At 47.9% G+C, this 23,169-nt stretch overlaps 1 protein-coding gene across 3 annotated transcripts in view; it reads left to right on the forward strand.

Annotated features, from left to right (window-relative positions):
- Nucleotides 1-23,169, forward strand: part of GNA12 (G protein subunit alpha 12) — a 112,336-nt gene that overhangs the window by 10,615 nt on the left and 78,552 nt on the right. Inside the window, exon 1 of one of the 3 annotated variants that reach the window (XM_031665634.1) lies at nucleotides 17,112-17,517. The exons of the other annotated variants lie outside the window; for them this stretch is intronic. Within the exon in view, the coding sequence (XP_031521494.1) occupies nucleotides 17,464-17,517 (54 nt within the window). The 5' untranslated portion in view covers nucleotides 17,112-17,463. Of the gene's footprint in view, nucleotides 1-17,111; nucleotides 17,518-23,169 lie in introns of those variants that run through there. 3 annotated transcript variants of the gene reach the window in all.

Below are 23,169 nucleotides of genomic sequence, written 5' to 3' on the forward strand. Positions count from 1 at the left end.
GGTTTGTCTGTACTTAAAGAAATGGAGGCTTCAAGTGGGCTGGACAGAGCAGCTGCCTAGGACCACCGGATTGCCTTTTAATCCTAAAAGCCGAGTATGAATATTAGTTGCTGACCGCGTAATGGGTTAGGCTTTCTCTCGGGGAGGATAAATGCTGAGGTGTGTCCAGGTTTTGCAGAATGGAAAACATGACTTGTATCCTGTGTTAGCATATCCGTGAGAGAAGCCCACGCTTCTGGTTGATTCCGTTGCATTTGGAACGTCTGCTTTGGAAGTGCGACATCCAGAGGACAGAGAAGCAGAGTGTGGGAGCTCTTGCAAGAAGCTGGAAAGGTGCTGGAGGGCAGCACATCCAGCCGCCCTGGACGGCAAGGGGAGGAAAACTTCCCTGACCCCCGCTTTCTTAAGCAGAGGCCAAGCAGACGGCACCTCTCTCTGAACGTCAGCATCTATTTTACTGTCTAGTCTGAAGTCCACAGCACCAGCTTTGTCACATGGCCTGTTACATGAGACCACAGCAGCAGAGAACAGCCCTTGTGGGTATCTGCTGGTGGTAGCGCGCCAGGCTCCAGTAATCAGATAGCTACTGAACCTGAGCTGAGCAGAAACTAAGCCTGAGGAGCACTGAGACCAAAGAATCTGTGCTAATTCTCTCGCCACCATGGTGGAGGTTCCAGTGATGGTGCATGGCATGGACTCCTCGCAGTCCTCCAGTGCCTGTTTGGGGTAGTCAGTGGAGGTTCCCTGGTCTCACGTGGGAAAGGCCAGGCTAGATGCTGGGGCCACGGGAGAACCTGCTCTGTTGTTCAGAGCTAGGCTTTGTGCTGTGTGTATGGTAGTGAGTGGAAGAGATACAGTCCTGGCCTCATGGAGCTGATTCCTAGTTCGCTTCTCTGGGGACAGGAACCACAACGGGAAGACAGGGCATGAGCTATAACATCACTGGGAAAGTCACTTGGAGGACAGGGGAGCCCTTGTCTAGTGGAAGAGGCCGTTCGACTGTCCATGAGATGGATGAAGACATCCACCCGCACTGGTCTAACCATGTCCCAGGGCCAAAATCAGGCATTCGGGCTGCGGAGGGATTTGTAACAAAACAGTTCCGTGCTCAGTCAAGGTGAGATACTGGCAGTCACTGACAACTCCATGGGATGCAAATTGCATTCATTTTCAAGGTAAAATTTTGCATATGTTTGTAGACAAGATACACAGTATTCCAAGCAAAACCCTTGTGATAAGGAAGGGAGTCATTACTTAGTCTCACCTGCCTTCTGGTTTCCATTACAGTGAAGAGGGAATAGCTGGTTCAGATGTTTACTTGTATAATACTAACAGTACTTTTAATCCGTGTTTTCTACTCATACTCAGTCTTATATCTACAATTCTTGGCGCACATGAGGTGACTAATAACTATATTTTTGTGACCACTTTTTTTTTTTTTTGAGACGGAGTCTCGCTCTGTCGCCCAGGCTGGAGTGCAGTGGCGCGATCTCGGCTCACTGCAAGCTCCACCTCCCGGGTTCACGCCATTCTCCCGCCTCAGCCTCCGAGTAGCTGGGACTACAGGCGCCCGCCACCACGCCTGGCTAGTTTTTTGTATTTTTAGTAGAGACGGGGTTTCACCATGTTAGCCAGGATGGTCTCGATCTCCTGACCTCGTGATCCACCCGCCTCGGCCTCCCAAAGTGCTGGGATTACAGGCTTGAGCCACCGCGCCCGGCCTTTTTTTTTTTTTTTTTTTTAAAGAAAATCTGTAATTTTAGTTTTAGGGTGGGGAGAGGAACTGTTTTTCCCTAAGGTTCTGATGACTTGATTAGATAGATATGGATCGAAAACTCTGTTAAAAGTGTGGAGTGATGTAGCCCAGAAGGCGAAACTCCCTGGGAGATGAGCTGGTCAGAATTGAGAAATAGAGAACTAGTCATTTACCTTCTTATCAGTACTTATTTGGTATGACTGTAACACAATGAGATTGTTTTTAAACATACCAGGACTGCCGGAACGCACTAGTTAAAGCAGATGTCTCATGAAAAGTAATCATCTTGGGACACCGAGTCAACAAATGCCAATGAAGTGTGTGTTTCTGTGCTAGGTACTGCAAGAAGCTGAGGAGATGAGAAGACAGCCTGGAAAGAGTGATACCTTGATACCTTCTCTGTGCATTGGGAGCTTTTGTTTTTTGGATTTTTTTTGAGACGGGGTCTTGCTCTGTCACCTGGGCCGGAGTGCAGTGGTGCAATCACAGGTCACTGCAGCTTCGACCTCCTGGGCTCGAGTGATCTTCTGACCTCAGCCTCCTGGGTAGCTAGGACATAGGTGCACACCGCCACAGCCCGCCTGGCAGGGAGCTTGTGTTTTTGAAGCACCTTATCTATTATGTCTTTGATCCTCCGAGTAAGCCTGTAAGGTCAGGTTGGGGTTTACTCTGACCGGAGGGATTCTCACTTTCCTAGCCTCATGTTTCCTTGTCCAGAGATGTCAGCTGCCGTGATTCTCTTGCTTCTCTTGCCATCCCTTGTCCCCCTTTGCTCGGGGAAGGAGTGACTTGCTTGACAGGTGGGTTTTGGGGAAGGCAGTAAGCAGGCGGGGCTCAGGCCCTGTAGATTCCCACCAGCTTGGGAGCCGCCCTGCTCAAAGGGGGCATGCCTTTCTCCTGCCAGAGCTGTAGGGTCACCTCCCCTGCGTTTGTCCCACTGTGGCAGTGGTCAGGAGCCTACTTGGCTGCAAACCCAAAACCAAACTCTTTAGTCAGAAGGCCAGTATTTTCATCTCCATCCATCTGACTCCTGTTTTGATTTCCAAATGGATTCTAGACTGGGAGCAGAGGAAGAAATATTGAGATTCGTATGAGCATGAACACAGCACCCGAGGCAAAAAGAAGATTCTAGGGTGTGTAGTGCATTTCTTAGCCCCAGCCCCTAAAAGTAGTATTGAGGCAAGAAAGAGCTGTTGCAACCTTAACCATTTTGATACCTTCCCATGTAGAGAGAAACAGACCCCAAGTCGGGGATAGAAGCTGGGGAAAAGTTCGGGGAGAACACTCGAAAGGGCCCTTGGTAGAGGCAGGAAGTGTGGAGGCAGCCAGAGCTCTGTGTTGACTACAGCTCAAGGCAGGAGTCCACTGGAGGCCAGGACACTTACTAGCTAGCAGGAGAAAATCCACTAGCCCCAGACAAGTTCCCAGCTTTCATCATCTCCCTTTCCTCAGACGGGGACTGAAAGCAGCATCCATCTGTCAAACTCTAGCTCTGATCCGAGAAGACAAACCAGGTAGAAATAGAATCAGGAAAAACTGACCTGGAGCACGTCTGAGAACAGGCTGATGGAGGGCTACCACAGGGACGCTGGTAAGGGACGACATGGCAGCTCCAAAACACTGTGTCCCAAAAGAAAAGAGGGCGAGAGGAGAAATAGCACGCCAAAGTCAGATGAAAAACGGTAAGAAGAGAAACTATGAAAGAGAAGTAGCCTGTCCAAGAGTGCTGTATGTTTTATTAGAATAATGAGCATATAGATGATATAAAACAAGAGCTCCAGGATATGAGAAAGCATTAACATGAGACGCAAAGGGAAATGGCAGAGGTAATGAGATAAATTGAAAACTCAGATAGCATCGTCATAGATCTCATAAGTACATCGGAGACGGGAAGGAACTGAATGGTAATGGACAGTGATGCCAGGGGATGTGTCTGGTTCCTACCCACTGTCAGCGCCCCCCGTGGCTGTAGAGTCAGGAGTCAGACACTGGACTCCTTCAGGCATTTGCCCAAAACACATGTACCTAAACCTCCATGTTCAAAGATGCCTCAGTGTTTCTTCTCTCTCCCCGCAGAGGGAAATAAAAGTGGAGGATTTCCCAATTCTGGGCTTTCTCCTCCTCCTGTGTCCCTGATTTTAAACTCCTTGGGGCAGGGACCTGTTTGTCAGGGCCAACGGCTGCAAAAGACCTTTTGTACGAATAGCTGGTCTCTGCTGTCACGGGGGTGAGCCCTTTGTACTTCATACAGTGAGCAGATCATTTTCTTTTTTTTTTGTTGTGACAGGGTCTGGCTCTGTCACCCAGGCTGGAGTGCAGTGACGTGATCTTGGCTCACTGCAGCCTCCACCTCCTGGGCCCAAGCCATCCTGTCACCTCAGCCTCCCAAGTAGCTGGGACCACAGGCAGACACCACCACACCTGGCTCACTTTTTTAAAAATTTTGTAGAGAAAAATTAAGATTTTGGTAGATTTTGCCATGTTGCCTAGGCTGGTCTCAAACTCCTGAGCTCCAGCAACCCACCCACCTTGGCCTCCCAAAATGCTAGGATTACATGCTGGGATTACAGGCATGAGCCACCGTGCCTGGCCAAGCATGCCATTTTCATGTGGGCATGTCCACTAAAGAAGACTCCGTTGGAGTAGAGGGAAATGTATTTCTTTGGCCACCTGCTAACCTGAAGTCCCCAGAGCCGGAATAGCTGTGTTTGTTTTCCTTTTCCTGGTGTTTAATGTAGTGCCCTAAAGTAATAGGAGTTAGGAGACCTGGGGGCAGCCACCCGCAGCCGGCTTGGTGGACAACACTTTGGTCTTCCCCAGCTGCGTCCCTGGTACCATATAACAATCCCGGCTGGATGCGGAGGCTCATGCCTGTAATCCCAGCAGTTTGGAAGGCCGAGGCAGGAGGATCGCTTGAGCGCAGCAGTTCAAGATTACAGTAAGCTATGATGGTGCTGCTGTACTCCAGCCTGGGCGACAGAGTGAGACCCTGTCTCTAAAAAACTAAAAATAAATATACTTTCTACAGCAAACATTAGTTTAGAAACTGCATTGCTGATAGTGATTTTCTAGTACAAATCCTTAGGAATATAATTTAGCTGTCCAGTAGTGATTATTTAAAGCCTTTTCTCCCTGTATTCCTCTGCAGTTTTCAGGAGGTTTTCATTTTGAATTGTAGGTGTTTTAATTTCTGGTTTGAATGTTGCTTTAAAGTTTTTGTAATCTTGAATATTTTTAGAATGTGTAAATATCAGCCGAGGAGACCACAGCATCTTCAGCGTTTTCTTTTTTAATAGGAAACGTGTCTTGTTTCTTAATTCTTGGTAACTTTAGAAAAAGAGCCACCAACTTGCCTGAGTTCTTTCCTGTTATCTGGAGCAAATTAGAACTCTTCTGGTAAAGTAAGATGCCCTTTTCTAGTCTTTTATTAATTAAAAAAAAAAAACAAAACATTGAAATGAAGTATTGGGGGTAGGCAGAATGTTTCAAATGTAGGTGTTTTCGAAGTAGGTTAAAAGACTTCAATCTTGATTTGAGTCTTCTAAAAAAAATTTGCCCAACGTTTTTATAGTTATTTAATGATACCTCACGTGGATGTTTATTTTCTTTGGTATGTTTTTATAATTAGGTGATAGTTTCCTTCATTATAACTCCTTTTTCTGAGTGGTTCTGACATTGGTCCTGCCATCTGCCCTATTCTAAGTCACGTCCTGGTGTCACTGCAGTCAGGAGTCCTGTTTTGTCCTCTGCACCGCGGACGGCCAGCCCAGCCCCACCGTCCTCCGCCTGGTTATGCAGAAGCCCCTGTGGTTCCCTCCCGGTCGGTCTGGTGGTTATTCCCTCAGTTTAGGTGCCTTCAGTCCGGCCCACAGTGTTTGAATTCCCATGCAACACCACAGACTTCACCTGACCAGCTGAAGTTTCATTAATACAATCTCTTTGTTTTCACTCTGTTTTTTTAAATAATCGAGGTAGGCCGGGCGCGGTGGCTCAAGCCTGTAATCCCAGCACTTTGGGAGGCCAAGATGGGCGGATCACGAGGTCAGGGGATCGAGACCATCTTGGCTAACACATTGAAACCCCGTCTCTACTAAAAAAAAAAATACAAAAAACTAGCTGGGCGAGGTGGCAGGCGCCTGTAGTGCCAGCTACTTGGGAGGCTGAGGCAGGAGAATGATGTGAACCCGGAAGGTGGAGCTTGCAGTGAGCTGAGATCCGGCCACTGCACTCCAGCCTGGGCGACAGAGCCAGACTCCGTCTCAAAAATAAATAAATAAATAAATAAATAAACAAATAAATAATCGAGGTAAAATTCACATAGCATACAATTACCTCGAAGCATACATTCAGTAGCATTTAGTACATTCACTGTGTTATTCACCTACCATCTCTATCAAGTTCCAAAACGTTCTCATCGCCCCCAAAGGAGATCTGGATGCGTTAGCAGTGACTCCCCATTCCCTCCTCCTCTCAGCCCCCGGCAGCCACTCATCTGTTTTCTGTCTCGATGAATGTACCTATTCTGAATATTTCATATAAATGGAATCCTATAATATGTGACCTTTTGTGTCTGGCTTCTTTCACTTTTTTAAAATGAATATGCTTTATCACTTAAAGTTTACAGAAAAACGGAGCAGAAAATACAGATTTCCCACACTCCCTGCCTCCCCCACACCGGCTTTCCCCTGTGAGTAACATCTTGCATTAGTGTGGAAGGGTTGCGAAAGTTGTGAGTGAATATGAACATATGATTAACTGAAGTCCATAGCTGGCGTTAGGGTTCACTCGTATCGTTCTATGGGTTTTCACAAATATCTCTGCCATTATGGTATCATTCAAAATAATTTCACTGCCCTAAAAATCCCCCTTGTTCTACCTGTTCGTCCCTCCGTCCCTGTCTCCCCTCAACCCCTGGCAGCCACTGAGCGTTCACTGTCTCCATCGTTTTTCCTTTTCCAGAATGTTCTATAGTTGGATTCAGGAATGTGTAGCCTTCACATTGGCTTCTTTCACTTAGCACTACATATTTAAGGTTTCTGTGTCTTTCCGTGGCATGCGAGTTTCTTTCTTTTCATTATGGGGTTGTGTACCTTCGTGTGGATGTACCACACTTTGTTTATCCATTTACCTACTGACGGACATTTTGGTGACTTCTAAGTTTTGGCAATTATGAATAAAGCTGTGGTAAACACCTGTGTGCAGGCTTTTGTGTAGACATAAGTTTTCAACTCATTCGAAGTGCAGTTAATTGCTGGATCGTATGGTACAAGTATGTTTTCTGTTTTGTTTTTCGTTTTTTGTGACGGAGTCTCTCTGTCACCCAGGCTGGAGTACAATGGTGTGATCTTGGCTCACTGCAACCTCCGCCTCCCGGGTTCAAGTGATTCTCCTGTCTCAGGCTCCCAAGTAGCTGGGATTACAGGCATCCACCACTAAGCCTAGCTAATTTTTGTATTTTTAGTGGAGACGAGGTTTCAGCATGTTGGCCTGGCTGGTTTCAAACTCCTGATCTCAGGTGGTCCGTCCACCTGGGCCTCCCAAAGTGCTAGGATTACAGGTGTGAGCCACTGCCCGCCGCCCGAGTGTGTTTAGTTTTGTGAGAAACTGCCCAGCTGTCTTCCGGAGTTTGCATTCCCAGAGCAGGGAATGAGAGTTCCTGTTGCTCCACTTCCTGGCTACCATGTGGCATTGTCTGTTTTGAATTTTAGCCACTCTAAGAGGTGAGGAATGGCATCTCAGTGTTGTAATTAGCAGTGCCCTAATGATACATGGTGTGGAACGTCTTTGTATGTGCTGATTGTCCCCTGGGTGGTGGGAATGCTGGGATGAACGTTGGAATGAACGTACTCTAAAGACTTGTTCTTTTCAGCTGCCGCAATTGCTTTGTGACTGCGGTCCCACCACAGCCGTTTCCCTGGCTTCTCTGCCCTAAGTCCTTCTTCCTTCAGTGTCCTGGACGCAAACGCCAGCACATGCTTTCTCAGGCATTTTTTGTAAGGCTGCTTTCCTGTTTACAAAATTATAGTGGCCCCCAGCCTCCCATCAGCTCAATACCTTCTCAGCCAGAAATGACCACAGTAGCTGTATACTGGCACAAACGCGCTTCTCCTCCTCTCTGAGATAGCTCCCTTTTCTCCAGCACGTCCTTCCCTAGTTTACACCTTCCTCATGGAGTCCTCATATGACGTCAAATGAAAACACACCCCTTTCGGGAAAAGAGGAAAGTGTCTTCATATGCCACTGGGCCGCACATGCTGGGATACTTCTGTCCGCCCCTTTGCGCCCTCTCTGCCGCTTCTGCCCGCCCTCTGCTCTGGGGCTGACCTGTATAGATTGGAGCAGCGAGTGTTGTGCTTTCTGGCTTCTGGTTGGCCGGTGGGAAGTCCTGGCAAGAGCTCAGAGGGAGGGAGGGAAGAGAGTGAGGTTCAGTATTTCTTCTCCCCGCCACCCCCCAGGATTCCTTCTGTCTTGTTTCTCGGGCTTCCCCCACACCTTTGTGATTAGTTCCTAACTTGAGTGTGCTACTTGTTTCCTGTTGGGTGCCTGGATTTAGGATGTAAATTGTCGTAACCTCTCTTCTGGTGGCAATCTGATGCTTAGAGATGGTCATGGGGTCGCGGGTACTACCCAGGGTGAGATCTAGGAGGAGGCAAGCCAGGCATCTGTGCACCCACAGGTACAGACCTCACCCTCACGGGGCCTGAGGCAGAGGGGCCTCCTCACTTGTCCTTCATCAGAAAGTGGTTCCTGGACTTCCTGTGCCTGTCGTCACCTGGGCATCCTGTTCAAATACGGATTCTATTGGGCAAGCCTGGGAGGTCTGGAAGCTCCTAAGTGGTGGCCGTGCTGCCACCGGTCCTCAGCCACACTTCGAGCACCAGGGATTTTTATTGCGGTTTGGTTTGCATTGTTAAAATCCTGGAACGACCTAATCGCCACCTGTGGGGCCTGACTGATTGAACTGTGGTGTGTGGTGGGCACTGCACAGTTTTTAGTAAGTCGGTGAATCAGCTGTTATTTTCGAGCACCTTCTCTATGTCATGTGCCTGGGATACATCATTGGAAACAAATCCTTGCTATGTAGAGCTTACATTCTAGTGTGGGAAACAGACGATCCACAGGGTAAACAGGCACGTCTTAGGAAGTGTTAGAAGGCAACAAGTGCTGGGGGCAGGAGAAAGCAGGGCGAGAACGTGTCCATGTCGGGTGGCAGGGAGCCGCCTGCAGAGGTGGTGGGGAGAGCACCCCAAGTGCAAAGGCCTCCGCAGACCCAGAGGAGCCAGTGTGATGGCCATGCAGTGAGGGAGGAGACCCCGGACGGGCAGAGGCTGGTGCAGACCCCATGGGCCTTGCAGGTCACTGGGAAGACGCGGGCCTTAACTCTGTGTGTGGATCTTTGTCCCTGAGGATTTCTGCAGAGGAGTGGCAGGATCGGACTTGAACATTCACAGGGTTGCTCTGGCCATCCTCACTGAGGGAGACCAGGGGGACGTGGGGGCAGTGAGAGGCTGTCATAGTGATCTGGGACCAGCGTGTTAGGAGTGGAGATGCTGGGAAGCGGTCAGATCCTAGAAATGTGAAAGCGCTGATGTTGAAAATACCATTTTTGAGACAGGCAGACATGGATGTGATCTGTTGAACTGGAAAAGGAGTGAACTATCTTTTAGGAACCATGTTTTGAATGTGAACACAAAAAGATGATGGTGGTGGCATATGGTTATGACACTAACGTGAGCATTTCTCTCTAATTAAAGGGGATTTATTTGTATTACCCTTATCTCTTTTCTAGAATGCACATTATTTTTATAGGAAAAAGAGTCTTAGAAAAGACTTTGCTTCTTTCTCTATGTTGAGAGAAAGAACTGCATGTTCTTTATGAAGATTACTCATTTGCATTGGGTTTTATAGATATTAATAGGTAGTTTGTGCTTTATTATGTCTACAACATGCTTTTTTAATTTTTAATTTTTTTTTTTAATTTGCCTAGCCAACTAGAATGCAAGATCCTTTGACGTTGAGGATTTTATTTTTCCTGTATTCCAGCTTGTAACAGACACTTTCTAAGTGCTTATTGAACGAATTGTTCTAATTCTTTTAAGCAACGACTGGCCTCTTCCAGAACAGTTTTATTTTTCTAAATCTGCAGAGGGTTATTATTAGCATGCTTGAAAGACCGAAGCATGATTGTCTAATTCTTGAAGATTCTAATTTTTTCTTCCTTCTGCCCTCTGTTCCTGTTACCTTCCCCAAGCACTCTTCTGCATGCCATCAAAGTTGTGAATGGGGGCTGCAGTAGAAGTTGGAGTGTCAGAACACACTTTTGCCCTTACTGCTATCAGTCTTCAGTCAGATAAGTAGCCTTTTTATATAAATAGTTCCCTCTTGTCTCTGTGGAGCTGGGGAAAGCGGGGGTGCCTCGGGTTTGTGTGTACGCTGGATGAAGCAGACAGGGTGTGGGGCCGGCTCTGGACTACACCAGGAAGCCTGGAAAAGGCCCTCCAACAAAGCCTGCCATAGATGATGCCTCGGACCCCACGTTTTTAGTTACAAATAATGTACAAATAGTTACTGAGAATTAAAGTTACTTTCTTCAAGGCCATCAGAGTGGTTGGTAACTGTAACATCCCTGAAAGACTCAGCTTCTTTAATCTCTTAAACCACGTTGAATTCCAGTAATGGGAGGCCAGGGAATGGGCAGAGGACTGATTGTGAATCTAGGGAGCACCTTTTTATCACTTTTAGGAGTGGGCTAAGCAGACTGTCTTAGGGACTGAGGGGGTTGAGTGTTTATCTCGTTCAACTCCTTTGCAAGTCATTGTCTTTAAATCTTCCTTTTCTTTCTGAAACAGAGTCTCACTGTTGTCCAGGCTGAAGTGCAGTGGGGCAATCATAACTCACCGCAGCCTTTACTTTCTGGGCTCAGGTGATCCTCTCAGTCCAGCCTCCTGTGTATCTGGGACCACAGGCACGCACCACCACGCCTGGCTAATATTTCTGTAGAACGAGGACTCACTGTGTTGCCCAGCCTGGTCTCAAACTCCTGGGCTCAAGCAGTCCTCCCACCCTGGGCTTGCAGTCCTTTTTCTTTTTATTGATGGATTGAGGCAGGTCTCACACTCTTGGGCTCAAGCAGTCCTCCCACCTTGGCCTCCCAAAGTGCTGGGATTACAGGCGAGAGCCACCGCGGTTGGCCCTTCAATCTTTATCAGGGTTTGAGAAGGGGACTTCCGTAAGATATGTCTTAGATAGGGGAGGTAAGAGTGTGCCAGGTCTCAGGCCCATGTAACTCAGAACTACCACTCCTGGTTACTGGACAGTCTCTACAGATGCTAGTTCCAGTAGGTAGACCTCTGAATTCTGAAGAAATTGCCCCAGTGAAACCTGAGACACAAAACAACCATTCCAATTATCCATAGAAGCTTCAGAATTTGTAGGTTTAGGTAAAAAAAAAAAAAAAAAAAGAGAATGGGGAGGCTAAGCACATTCTAACATTTTTTAGTTTGGTTTGTTAAGAAATGTTGGTGTTAATCTGAGTCACCCTTGTTGATGTGTATGTCACATTTTACATAGTTCTAGTCATCACATCGTGGAATGTCAGCCTGGGCGGGCGTGCAAGGGCCTGGTCCGATTCCCCCGTGTCCCTAGGGCCTGGCACCATGGCAGCACATAGTAGGCATTTGAGTATTTGTTGGATGCATAAATTCTTGTAATAAATACAGGAAAAAGGTCTTAGGGAACTTGAAAACCAAATTTTAATATTGATCTTGTAAACAAAGTATTGTTCATGTTTTAGTAACATGAAGGTCAGGATTCCACTGAGCAGGAATATAGTGTAACCTCGTGTTTCCTGGCAACTAACCCTTTGCTGCTAGACTTGCCACAGGAAGGGAAAGAGCTTACCTAGCGTTGTTCATCACTGTCTTACTAAGGTGGAGGAAAACGAGGGGCAGGGAGCTGAGAAAATAGAATAACTGCAGGAGTTTCCCTTGTCCATAGGGCACACTGTTTGAGGGGAATTGTTTTGCTGGGGGCTCCTCAGTGAGTGAGTTTGGAGTTGCAAGCCTCGTTTCCTTATATAGAGCCATTGATACAATCGGGGAGTTTCCTGAGTAGATGATTAAAGCAGTTCTGTATTCATTCTTCTCTGTAAGTGCCAACACCTGGCTATGATTTCTCTGCGGTCAGCTGGACACTGACATCCATTTTCTCACACTCTATTTACGAGGGAAGGGAACCCTGGTTGGTGAATTCATTCTCGTGGTCTTTCTGCCCGGGTCAGCAGCAAGACAGTCCCTTGCCACGGAGGCATCGTGTCCCCACTGTTAGAGGCGGGGAGCCGCCCTCAGGGTACAGCAGGAGTGACTGGAATGATTCTGTCTCTCAGCCTGTCTTGCGGAACATCTGTAATCTAAGCGTCATCACAAAAATTCTTAAGCCGAGAATAAGCAGAACATTAACCAGAGAATAATTGATTGGCATCTTTCACCTAGACAACATTTTTGTAAAATGGGAGTGATTCCTGTGGAGTTTTGTCCGTGTTGATGAAAACATGGATGCAGGCTGGGTGTGGTGGCTCACGCCTGTAACCCTGGCACTTTGGGAGTCCAAGGCAGGAGGTTTCTTGAAGCCAGCAGTTCAAGACCAGCCTGAGCAACATAGTGAGACCCCATCGCTACTAAAAATTAAAAAAAAAAAAAAAAATTAGCTGGACATGGCGGTGCATGCCTGTAATCCCAGCTACATGGGAGGCCAAGGCAAGAGGATGGCTTGAGTCCAGGAGCTTGAGGCTGCAGAGAGCTATGATTGCACCACTGCATTCCAGCCTGGGTGACAGAGTGAGATCCTGTCTCTAAAGTAAAAAGTTTTAAAAGACACAGTTGGAGTTTCCTCTTTGGAAGATTACAGAGCAGAGGCCAGGGTGGTCAGTGAGCCAGGAGCTGGTGACTGGCCGGTGGGGCAGGTCTGGACAACAAGCAGCTGCCACACTGTGTTGCTTCCATGCTCTCTGTTTTACAGCGCCAGGGACTTTCTTTTTCAACTTTTTAACTTTTTAAATTTTATTTTTGATTTTTTTTGTAGCAATAGGGTTTTGCACATCTCCTGGGCTAGTTTCAAGCGATCCTCTCACCTCAGCGTCCCAAAGTGCTGGGATTACAGGCATGAGCCACCATGCCTGGCCTCAGCTTAAAAAAAAAAAAAAAAAAAAAAAAAAAAAAGCTTTATTGAGCTATAACTCACGTATCATACCATGCACTCATTTAAAGCCTACAATTCAATGGGCTTCAGTCTATTTACAGAGCTGTGCAACCATCACCACAGTCAATTTTACAATATTTCCATCCCCCCAGAAAGAAACCCTGTAGCCACTGCACATTTTCCTCTGGTCTCCTGCCCCAGCCCCAGGCGGCCAGCAGCCCACTGTCGACGCGGTGGATTTCTCTCCACGCCATTGATTTGCCTTTTCGGAACATTTTATGTAAATGGAATCATATGGTTTGTTGTCTTCTGTGATAGAATTCTTAGCATCGTTTCTTCAAAGTTCATCCGTGCTGTAGCGTGGCATCGTCATCCCTCTAAGCGGCCGAATAGCATTCCCTTTCGCTCCACCCCATTTTGTTTTTCCATGCCGCGGTCAGTGGCATCTCGGTTCTTTCCATCTTTTGTGTGTTATGAATGATGTTGCTGTAAACATCCATGTGCGGGTTTTTTGTGAACATGTTTTCTCTTGGGTATATCCCTAGGAGTGGAATTGCTGGGTCAAATGGTTACTCTATGTTTAACATGTTGATGAGCTACCCAAGTGTTTTCTGAATTGGCCACACCATTTCTGTTCCCAGCAGTAGCGTCTTTGGGGTCTAACAGCGCTCGTGTCGATCTGTCCTTTGGATTCCAGCCATCCTGTTTTGGGTTTGCCTTTCCTTGATGGTGAATGAGGCATAGCATCTTTTCATGTGCTTATGGGGCATTTGCATATCTTCTTTGGAGATTTGGCTGTACAGATCCTTTGCCCATTTTTGTCTTTTAGGCAGACTAGCAAATTTCTTAGGGGGACTGCTTTTGGTTATTGTGTTTCTCACTTACAAACTCACCTCTCAGTAATGAGTCACATACACTTCTGTTTTGGTTTTCTGTTGCCGCTGTAACAAGTTACCACAGGCTTAGGGACTTAAAACATTTGTTAGCTCCTGGTTGCTTGGGTCAGAGGTCTGGGCACAGCATGGCTCAGTTGGTTGCCCTGAGTGACATGAGACTGACAGGAAGGTTCCAGCCGGACTGTGTTCCTTTTTGAGGCTCTGGGAATGCATCAGCATCCAAGGTCATTCAGGTTATGGCAGGAGTTCAGGTCCTTGCAGCTGTAGGACTGAGGTCCGGTTTCCTTTCTGACCTCCCTCCAGTCTTGCTTGCAGCCCCTGCATCTCAGAACCGGCAGCGAGCAGCTCACAACGAACCTGCCAGCCTTTTCCACCTTCCGCGTCTGCTTGTAAGGACTGGTGACTCCGTCAGGCTCGCAGAGTAATCCAGAATAATCGCCCTGTTTTAAGCTCAGCTGGTTGGTAGCCTTAATTACCTCTGCCAAGGCCTTTCACCTAGATTTCCGATTGATGAATACCCCAGGCCATCTTTAGAATTCTGCCCATGTCACAGGCTCGTGGCCTGCCTTACAGCCTTCCAGTCACAGGGGACCACGAAAGGGTTGTGAGGCTGGTCAGAGAGAACAAGTGGAGACAGCCAGCAAAACCTATGGGAGAGGCCAGTTCCCTTGTTTGTTTGTCCTTTGCTTTTTTTTTTTTCCCCCCCGAGATAGAGTCTTAACTCTGTCACCCACGCTAGAGTGTAGTGGCGCGATCTCGGCTGACTGCAACCTCCACCTCCTGGGTTCAGGCAATTCTCACACCTCAGCCACTTGAGGAGCTGGGACTACAGGGGTATGCCACCATGTCCAAATATTTTTTGTGTGTTTATAAGAGTCAGGGTTTCACCACGTTGCCCAGGCTGGTCTCGAACTCCTGACCTCAGGCAATTCGCGTGCCTTGGCCTCCCAAAGTGCTGGGATTACAGGCATGAGCCACTGCACAACCTCTTGTTCTTTATTATAAGTTGTGTTTTCTTTGTTACAAGTTGTAGTTTGTCTAGCCTCTAATCAGTGGTTCTCAGCTGGGGAGACCGTGCTCCCCAGGGGGACATTTGGCAGGGTCTGCAGACGTGTTTGGTTGTGACACTGATGGGCGCTGCTGGCATCTGATGGGTGGAGGTGCTGCTGACCGTCCTGCAGTGCGTGAGGCACTCCAAAACAGAGTTCCCCAGCCCCAGAGGTCAGTACTGATGTGGCAAAGAAACTTCATTCTATGTCAAATGGTCAGTTTTTTAATGGCAGAATTACATTATTATGTAAATAATTGATGTTCTTCATGATAACTCCCCCCAGAACCTACAAAACCCTGACATGCCTGTTAGATAGCTGTGTAGAGAGTCATTCGTGTTCAGTGAATTATTTTTAATATGTTATAGTGAACTCAAGTCCCATCTGAAACAGTAAGAGCAATCTTACAGTGTTCTAGTACTTTTTCTTCTTTTTTTGTTTAGTTTCCTAACTATGAAAGCAGGTGTTCTAGTACATTTAGAACTAATAATTCATGTGTAGTGTACTTATGGAGACTTAAAAATAAAACTAAAAGAAGGGAGGGAGGTAAAGGAGAAAAAAGGAGGGAAGGAAGGAGGAGATGATAATTTACAAAGAACTCCTTATTCACAATTAATAGGTGACAACGTTTGTCATAACTTACTTTAGATAGTTCTTCTATATTCCATTCTCCTCCCGAGTCCTAATACTGGAACCAAACTACTCGGACTGGGATCCTGACTTCACCCTCCTCTGGCTCAGTGACCTTGGATCAGCTGCTTTCATTCATTTGTTCCACAAACATCTGAGCGCCAGGTGCTGTTTTCAGCACTGGGAATAACAGCAGTGGCCAAAACAGACAGAGTCCTTGTTGTCTGCGTAATGGGCAGGTTAGGGACCAATAATGAGTAAGTGAAGAAATAGATAATGTCTCCGCAGAGACAGTCGAGAGGCTGGTGTGGGCAGAGCAGGGTGAGTGAGGGCGAGAGAGCAGGTGGACATGGGGTGGCGGAGGTGGGGGAGGATATATAGTCTTGTAGGCTGTGTAAGGATTCTCATTTAAAGTAGAGTATGGGCCTTGTGTGGTGGCTCATGCCTGTAATCCCAGCACTTTGGGAGGCTGAAGCGGGCAGATCACCTGAAGTTAGGAGTTCCAGACCAGCCTGGCCAATGTGGTGAAACCCCGTCTCCACTAAAAATACAAAAAATTACCTGGGCGTGTTGGCACGTGCCTGTAATTTCAGCTACCGGGAGGCTGAGGCAGGAGAATCACTTGAGCCCGGGAGGTGGAGGTTTCAGTGAACTGAGGTCACGCCATTGCTCTGTAGCCTGGGCAGTAGAGCGAGAATCCATCTCAAACATAAATAAATAAATAAAGTGGAGTATGATGAGAAACCATTGAAAGGTTTAAGTAGAGAAGCGAACTGACCCAACTGTGTCTTTAAAAGGGCCACTGTGTGCTAAGTGGGGAGTGTAGACCTCCTCCGGGGGTAGGAGGTGGAGATGGGCGAGAATAAGAGCAGGGGCATCAGCTAAGAGCGGCAGAGACCTAGACTGACTCGGTGGGGGCAGAGGAGGCGGCAGGAAGTCACTGGAGTGTATTGTACATTCTTGATCATTTCTCTAGCCTGAATTTTCTCATCTGTGAAATGGAGATGGTAATCATGGCTATCTCCTGGCCGCTTTAAGAATCGTATGAGTTAATGTGTGCTAAACTTGTGCCTGGATAGAGTAGGTGTTCAGTGAATGTTAGCTTCAATATCATTCTTACTGTCACTGCTACTACTGTCCTTCCCACCGAGGAAACCCTGGCGTAAGGTGGATATTTATTTGATGTGTGTTCTGTACATGTTTTGAGTCCATAATCAGTATCTATTTTACTTGTTTTTAAGAATTTATAGAAATGGCATTATTTTGAATATATCATTTAAAAAATGGATTTGCTAGGCTGGGAGCGGTGGCTCACACCTGTAATCCCAGCACTTTGGGAGGCTGAGATGGGTGGATCACCTGAGATCAGGAGTTCAAGAGCAGCCTGGCCAGCATGGTGAAACCCGTCTCCACTAAAAAATACAAAAATTAGCTGGGCCTAGTGGCAGGCACCTGTAATCCCAGCTACCTGGGAGGCTGAGGCAGAATTGCTTGAACTAGGGAGGTGGAGGTTGCAGTAAGCCGAGACCGTACCACTGCACTCCAGCCTGGGCGACAAGATCACGACTATCTCTCAAAAAAAAAAAAAATGGAGCTGTCCATGTGGGTGCATGAAGATCTAGTTTCCTTCTTTTCATCATCACATCACTTACCGTAATTGCTGATCTGTTCCCTGAGAATGCATATTCAGGTAGTTTACCATTTTCCCTGAGACCAGCAGTGCTGTGTGTGTCCGTGTCCACACCTCTGTGCGCGGCGGCCAGGGTCCCTCCGGGATGTGTACTTAGACGCAGAGTTGCTGGGTCAGTTCCACGCAGGCCCAGCTTTGCCAGGGGGTGTCAACCGTTGCTTCCCATGGAAAGTCTCAGCAAGGCTGTTAAATGAACTCAAAAACTATCTGCCTTATTTTCAGATGAATGAAAAATTCACTGTGTAGATGAAGAAGAGCAGAGGAGTGACGGGAAATGTCTCTGGGATTGGACGTCATCAGGTGTGCTGAGACACAGACGGGACTGTCGTGACGAAGGAGCTTGTGCTCACAGATTTGTAGAAACAGGAGGCACAGCACACGGGGAGCACCAAGCTTGGGGGAGCACCAGGCTCGGTCAGGAGGCAGAGAGGGGGACCTGAGGGCAAGAGCCTGGACTGTGGTTTCTGAAAAGAAATGGGCAAGGCGGCGTCCGCGGTGTAGGATTGGCTGGTTTGAATAATTTCCCCAGGCTCTGTGCTATCGGGGTGGTCCCTGGTTGTTTAGTGCTTGGCCCTGGGGTGGTTGGCAGAGGCATATGGCTGCCTGCAGCGTGGAGCCCAGCCCCCAATACAGCCCTGCGCTCCAACCTGCGTTGAGTCATCTCTCCCACACGCGCCAGCCTCCCTCATGTTTTCTTCAGTGTTTGAAAAATGCGAAGCTCAGGCCCTTCGCGCATGAGATTCCTTCCTCCAGGAAAGCTGCTCCTGCCCCTGCTGCCCAGCCGGCCCCTCCTTAAGGTCAGTGTAAAGGCCTCCTCCTGAGCCGCCTTCCCCAACAGCCCTCACTTAAGCAGCCCCCTCGACTGTTTGTCCGCTGACTGGCTTCCTCCTTGAGAGCATAGTCACAGTGCCGGCTGCAGGCACCTCGCCGATGTCCCTGTCCACTTGCTTTATGTATTGCTGCTTCTCTAGTGAGCGTGGAAGCCTCACGCGGGCATGGCCGTGCCTGTCTGGTTCTCTGTTGTGACCTTGGAGCCTGCCACAGTGACGGGCGCTTGGTGGCTTTGACAGGGGACTGGATTGGGTGGAAGGGGCGAGATTAGACCTGGATACAGTGATGTCCTTGTCAGCCACACTGAGTGCAAAGCACCTACTGTATTGTAGGCACTAGAAGTGAAACAGAGAATGTGTCCCAGGCCGTGCCTAGCAAGGATGCTTGGTAGTCGTTTGAGTGCTGTGGAGGGGAGCAGTGCACACCCGGTGCTGTCGGGAGCACAGGAAGGGTGCTTGGGAGAAGTGCGGGGCAGGTCAGGGAACCGTTTCTAGGATGTGTGTTGGACAAGCTGATAAACTTCTATGAAAGGCTGTTATATACAAGGAGTTCACATCTGGAGGGTGACTGGCCCAGCCTTTTAGAGCTCCTTTCAGGTCTGAGATTCTATGCCACGAAAAAACAAATCAAGCAGGAAAAAGAAAAAAGGAATTTTTGGGTGGGGGTTGCGGCTTTAAATAGTGTGGTTCAGTAAGGCCGCACTGAGAAGGCCTTCCGAGTAAAGACTTGATGGATGCAAAAGAAATGTCCTCAGAGTCTTGGTTTGTGTCTGATTTTATTTGTGAGCTTGGAGAAGCTTGAGAAGGGCTTTATTCCGACGTCGTTAATTGTCTTTAATTCAGGTTATAGAAATTGTTAAATGTTGACTTGCAGGGTTCAGGAAGCATACCAGATGAAAACTGAAAGCGCTGCCGTTTTGAGCACATACTCATTGCACACCCTGGGTCCAGGGTGAGTCTTACTCAGTTCAGCTCCTCGGCCACCGATCTCCCTGATCTCAGTCAAGATTCTCCAAAGAAGCACAGCCAACAGGATCCATAGATGTATAAAAGGAGATTTACAATGGGGAATTTCACTCAAGCGATTCTGGAGGCTGAGAAGTCCCACGATCCGTGAGGCAAGCCAGAGACCAGGGAAGCCCGAGGCGGGACTCAAACTCAGCTCAGGTCCGGAGGCCTGAGAACCAGGGCAGCCGACAGTGGGCATCCAGTCCCCGGGCCAAGAGAGGATGAGATGTCCCAGCTCCAGCGGTGAGGCAGGAAATGAGGGGTGAATTCCTCCTCCCTCTGCCGTCTGTTCTATTCAGGGCCTTGAGGGATTGGAAGGTGCCTAGCCACTTGGGGAGAGCAGTCCCTCTTCCTGAACCCACTGTCCTAATCCTAACATGGTCATCTTGAGCAGCCTCACAGATATGCCCAGGAGCAGTGTTGCATCAGGCGCCCTGTGGCCCAGTTAAGTGGAATTAACATCACAATCTCTTGTCCACACCTTCTGGACAAGGGGTCTTTGCAGATGGGCAGACTTAGGCGTGGCCCACATTCCCAGGTCTCCCAGCAAACGCGCTGTTTCCTGCTCCTCCAGCTGCACTCTGACCGCTCACATGGGGCGATTGCCTCCATTTCCATCTTCATTGCCTTCACAGATTGGTCTGCTCACCATCCAGCATGTTTGTTTCTTTCCCACCTGAGAGCTCTGACTGTCACTTTGTCCCCATCCTCTCCCTCTGGAGGTATAGCAGATACTGTGGCTTCCTGCAAGGAGCACTGTGCTGGCATCACTCAGTGATGTCCCCTATGCAAGCTCCACTGACTGGGAGCTTCTGTTCGAACCTCTGGGGAAGGATAGGTAGGAGGAGACTCTCCCCTGGATGCCCTTAATACCCAGTGAAATTGGTACTATGGTTATAGATTCATCTATTTTTAAAAATAATTTAAATGAAAATGGGACTCTGGAGAAAGCTGGTTTCCTCAAAGCTCATAAATATTTGCAGTTTGAAACTTTGTTTCATCTTAGAACTTGAAAATATAAACTGTAACCTCTTGTTATAGAAGGAGAAGCAAGTACCTTTTAAAGGTTGCTGGATACTTTGGGAGACCAGGCAGGAGGATCGCTTGAGGCCAGGAGTTCAAGACCAGCCTGGGCAGCATAGCAAGATCCTGTGTCGACAAATAAAATTATCTGGGTATGGTGGTGAATGCCGGTAGCTCCCAGCTGCACAGGAGACTGAGCCTGGGAGTTTGAGGCTGCAGTGAGCCATGATCGCACCACAGCACTCCAGTCTGGGCGACAGAGCGAGACTCTGTCTCTAAACATAAAATTTTTTTAAAAAGTTTAGAAAGTAAAGGTCGCTGGATTCTTTTGATTTTATGTATGTATTTATCCCTAAACCCAACAAAAAAAGGGCCAAATAACTGTGCTTTGTTTACCAACTTATTAGAGGTAGGGTTTCCTAGGCATCTAGACGGATGCTGAGTTTGATAAATATCTATGCCTTCGTGTGGCCCTGGTGAAGCACCATTGTAGAAAGTGGCTGTGACTGACAGGAGCACAAAGCCCCTGATATTTTATTTTTATTTTATTTTATTTTATTTTTGGTTATTTTTGTTTATTTATTTTTGAGATGGAGTTTCACTCTTGTTGCCCAGGCTGGAATGCAGTGGCACTATCTTGGCTCACTGCAACCTCTGCCTCCTGGGTTTAAGTGTTTCTCCCACCTCAGCCTCCTGAGTAGCTGGGATTACAGGCGCACAGTACCACATCCAGCTAATTTTGTATTTTTAGTAGAGACGGGGTTTCATCATGTTGGTCAGGCTGGTCTCGAACTCCTGACCTCAGGTGGTCCGCCCGCCTCAGCCTCCCAAGGTGCCAGGATTACGGTTTTGAGCCACCGCACCCAGCCTACAAAGCCCCTGATTTTAGCAAAGCACCAAGACCTAGGGACTCTGCCCGTGTCTTAGCAGCTTTAGAAGAAAAAGCAAGCCAAGAAAAACATTGAGTTATTTACCATAATTCTGAAGAAAAGCAAATGTGAGTCCTTAAGGGAGGAATTCTGACTTTCTTGAAACATTAGTTTTTATTCATGGAATTAGTAACACAGGGACTTACCGGTTTTAAGGTTTTTGGAGAGGAGTTGCCTGAAATGTGGGTTTTCTTGAGTACTTACAGCCCCTCCCCACTGCCCCTGGGAAAGTTGTGGCGCTGTCTCTCTAGGGGGACAAATAAGTGCTGCTCTGTGCATGAAACAAACAGATTTCCTTTCATTTTATAAGATGGATGGGACATGGGCCTTTTCTCTTGGTTCTTAAGGGAGGGGCTTTTTGAGAAGTAGACACTGGTGTCCTGCGTGGCCTGCCGGACTGTCTTTTCAGCTGTCAGCAGAACCCCTCTGAAGGGAGCACCAGTTTCAGCAGTGTCCGTGCCACAGGGAAGACGTGGCGACAGCAGAGGCCAGCACAGCTGCGGGTCAAACTGGGCAGCGGCCCTCAGGCAGCATTGGCGGCTCGGGTTTAACCGGAGTCTCTCAGTGGAAGCACTTCTGGTTCTGCAATCCTTCTTTACTTCTTTACAACCTTATTAAATCTGTGCTGTGTGCTTTCAGGTAAATGGATTTCACTTTGAGGTATCTTCTCAAATGGTTTTTTAAGAAGTCTGTGTAGTTGGCGAAAATTTGATAAAGGTGACTTCACTGGTCATGACATAAAGTTATCTGAGTAAGAAGCAGCAGCACACTTATTCTCCTATACCTCGGGAACCTGTGAGCACTCTGGTTGTCCTGGGCTTTCTCTGCCAAGGCTGAGAAACTAGAGTTCTGGCAGCTTTGTTGCTCCTTTGTCTTCCATGTGAGCCGCGGTGACATCAGCCAGGTCACCCCGCTTGCAGCATAGTCGCTGTGCTCTGGGCACTGGTGGAGCGGGGAGCTCTGGTTGTGCACAGAGGGCCAGGTGAAGATGTCGTGCGGATAAGTCAGCCCCACCCAGGTTAGGCTGAGCCGTTCTCCCTGAACCTGCAGTTGTTCCCCTGGAGCCCACCTGTGCCCAGCCCGGGGGCTCTGGGCCAGGGTTTCTTGTAGTCTGTATTGTCTTTCCAATTCTGAGCTCCTTTTTGCTGTTGGGAGATGAAATCCCCTCACTCGACTCAGGAGGCATCTGTTTCTTCTGATTCTTGGGACTTGCCATCTCCAAAGGCTGAGCCGCAGGCCTGGGTGTCCCTGTTGAATGAGAACACTCCAGGGCCTCCTTCCACATCTTTTCTCATTATCTTTTTTCTTTTTTTCTTTTTTTTTTTTAAGACAGAGTTTCACTCTTGTCACCCAGGCCGGAATGCAATGGCATAATCATGGCTCACAGCAACCTCCGCCTCCTGGGTTCAAGTGATTCTCTTGCCTCAGTCTCCCAAGTAGCTGGGATTACAGGCAACCCGCCACCATGCCCATATCCACCTAATTTTTGTGTTTTTAGCAGAGATAGGGCTTCACCATGTTGGCCAGGCTGGTCTCGACCTCAGGTGATATGCCTGCCTCAGCCTCCCAAAGTGCTGGGATTACAGACGTGAGCCACTGTGCCTGGCCTTTTCTCATTATCTTGCCAGTGACCATGGAGTCTGTCATTTGGAATCCAACTTAAAAAAAAATATTATTTACAAAACCCCAGGAGTAAGTTCTTTCTAAAGGCTGTAGCGTGGTTTTTGTTAGCAGTGTTATTAATACTGTTGTTACTTTACTCATTTGCGGTGCTGTGGTCTGAATGTGTCCATCCCAAAATTCCTACGCTGAAATCCTAACCCCCAAAGTGCTCGTGTTGGGGGGCGGGGTCTTTGGGGAGTGATGAGGTCACAGGGGCAGGGCCCTCATGAATGTGATTAGTGTCGTTGTGAAAGGCACCTTAGTGAGCTTGTATACGCCTTCCACCATCTGAGGACACAGTGAGAAATCACCATCTAGGCGCCAGAAAGTGGGCCCTCACCAGACACCAGATCTGCCAGAGTCTCCGTCTTAGATCCCCAGCTTCCAGAACTGTGAGAAAGAAATCTCTGCTGTTCAAGCCGCCCGCCTATGAGGTTTTGTTTTAGCAGCCCAGGCTAACACACGCAGCAAACCCTGCAACATTCAACTGCGTACTTCAT

This window comes from Papio anubis, chromosome 4 (assembly GCF_008728515.1).
Source record: "Papio anubis isolate 15944 chromosome 4, Panubis1.0, whole genome shotgun sequence".
NCBI lineage: Eukaryota > Metazoa > Chordata > Mammalia > Primates > Cercopithecidae > Papio > Papio anubis.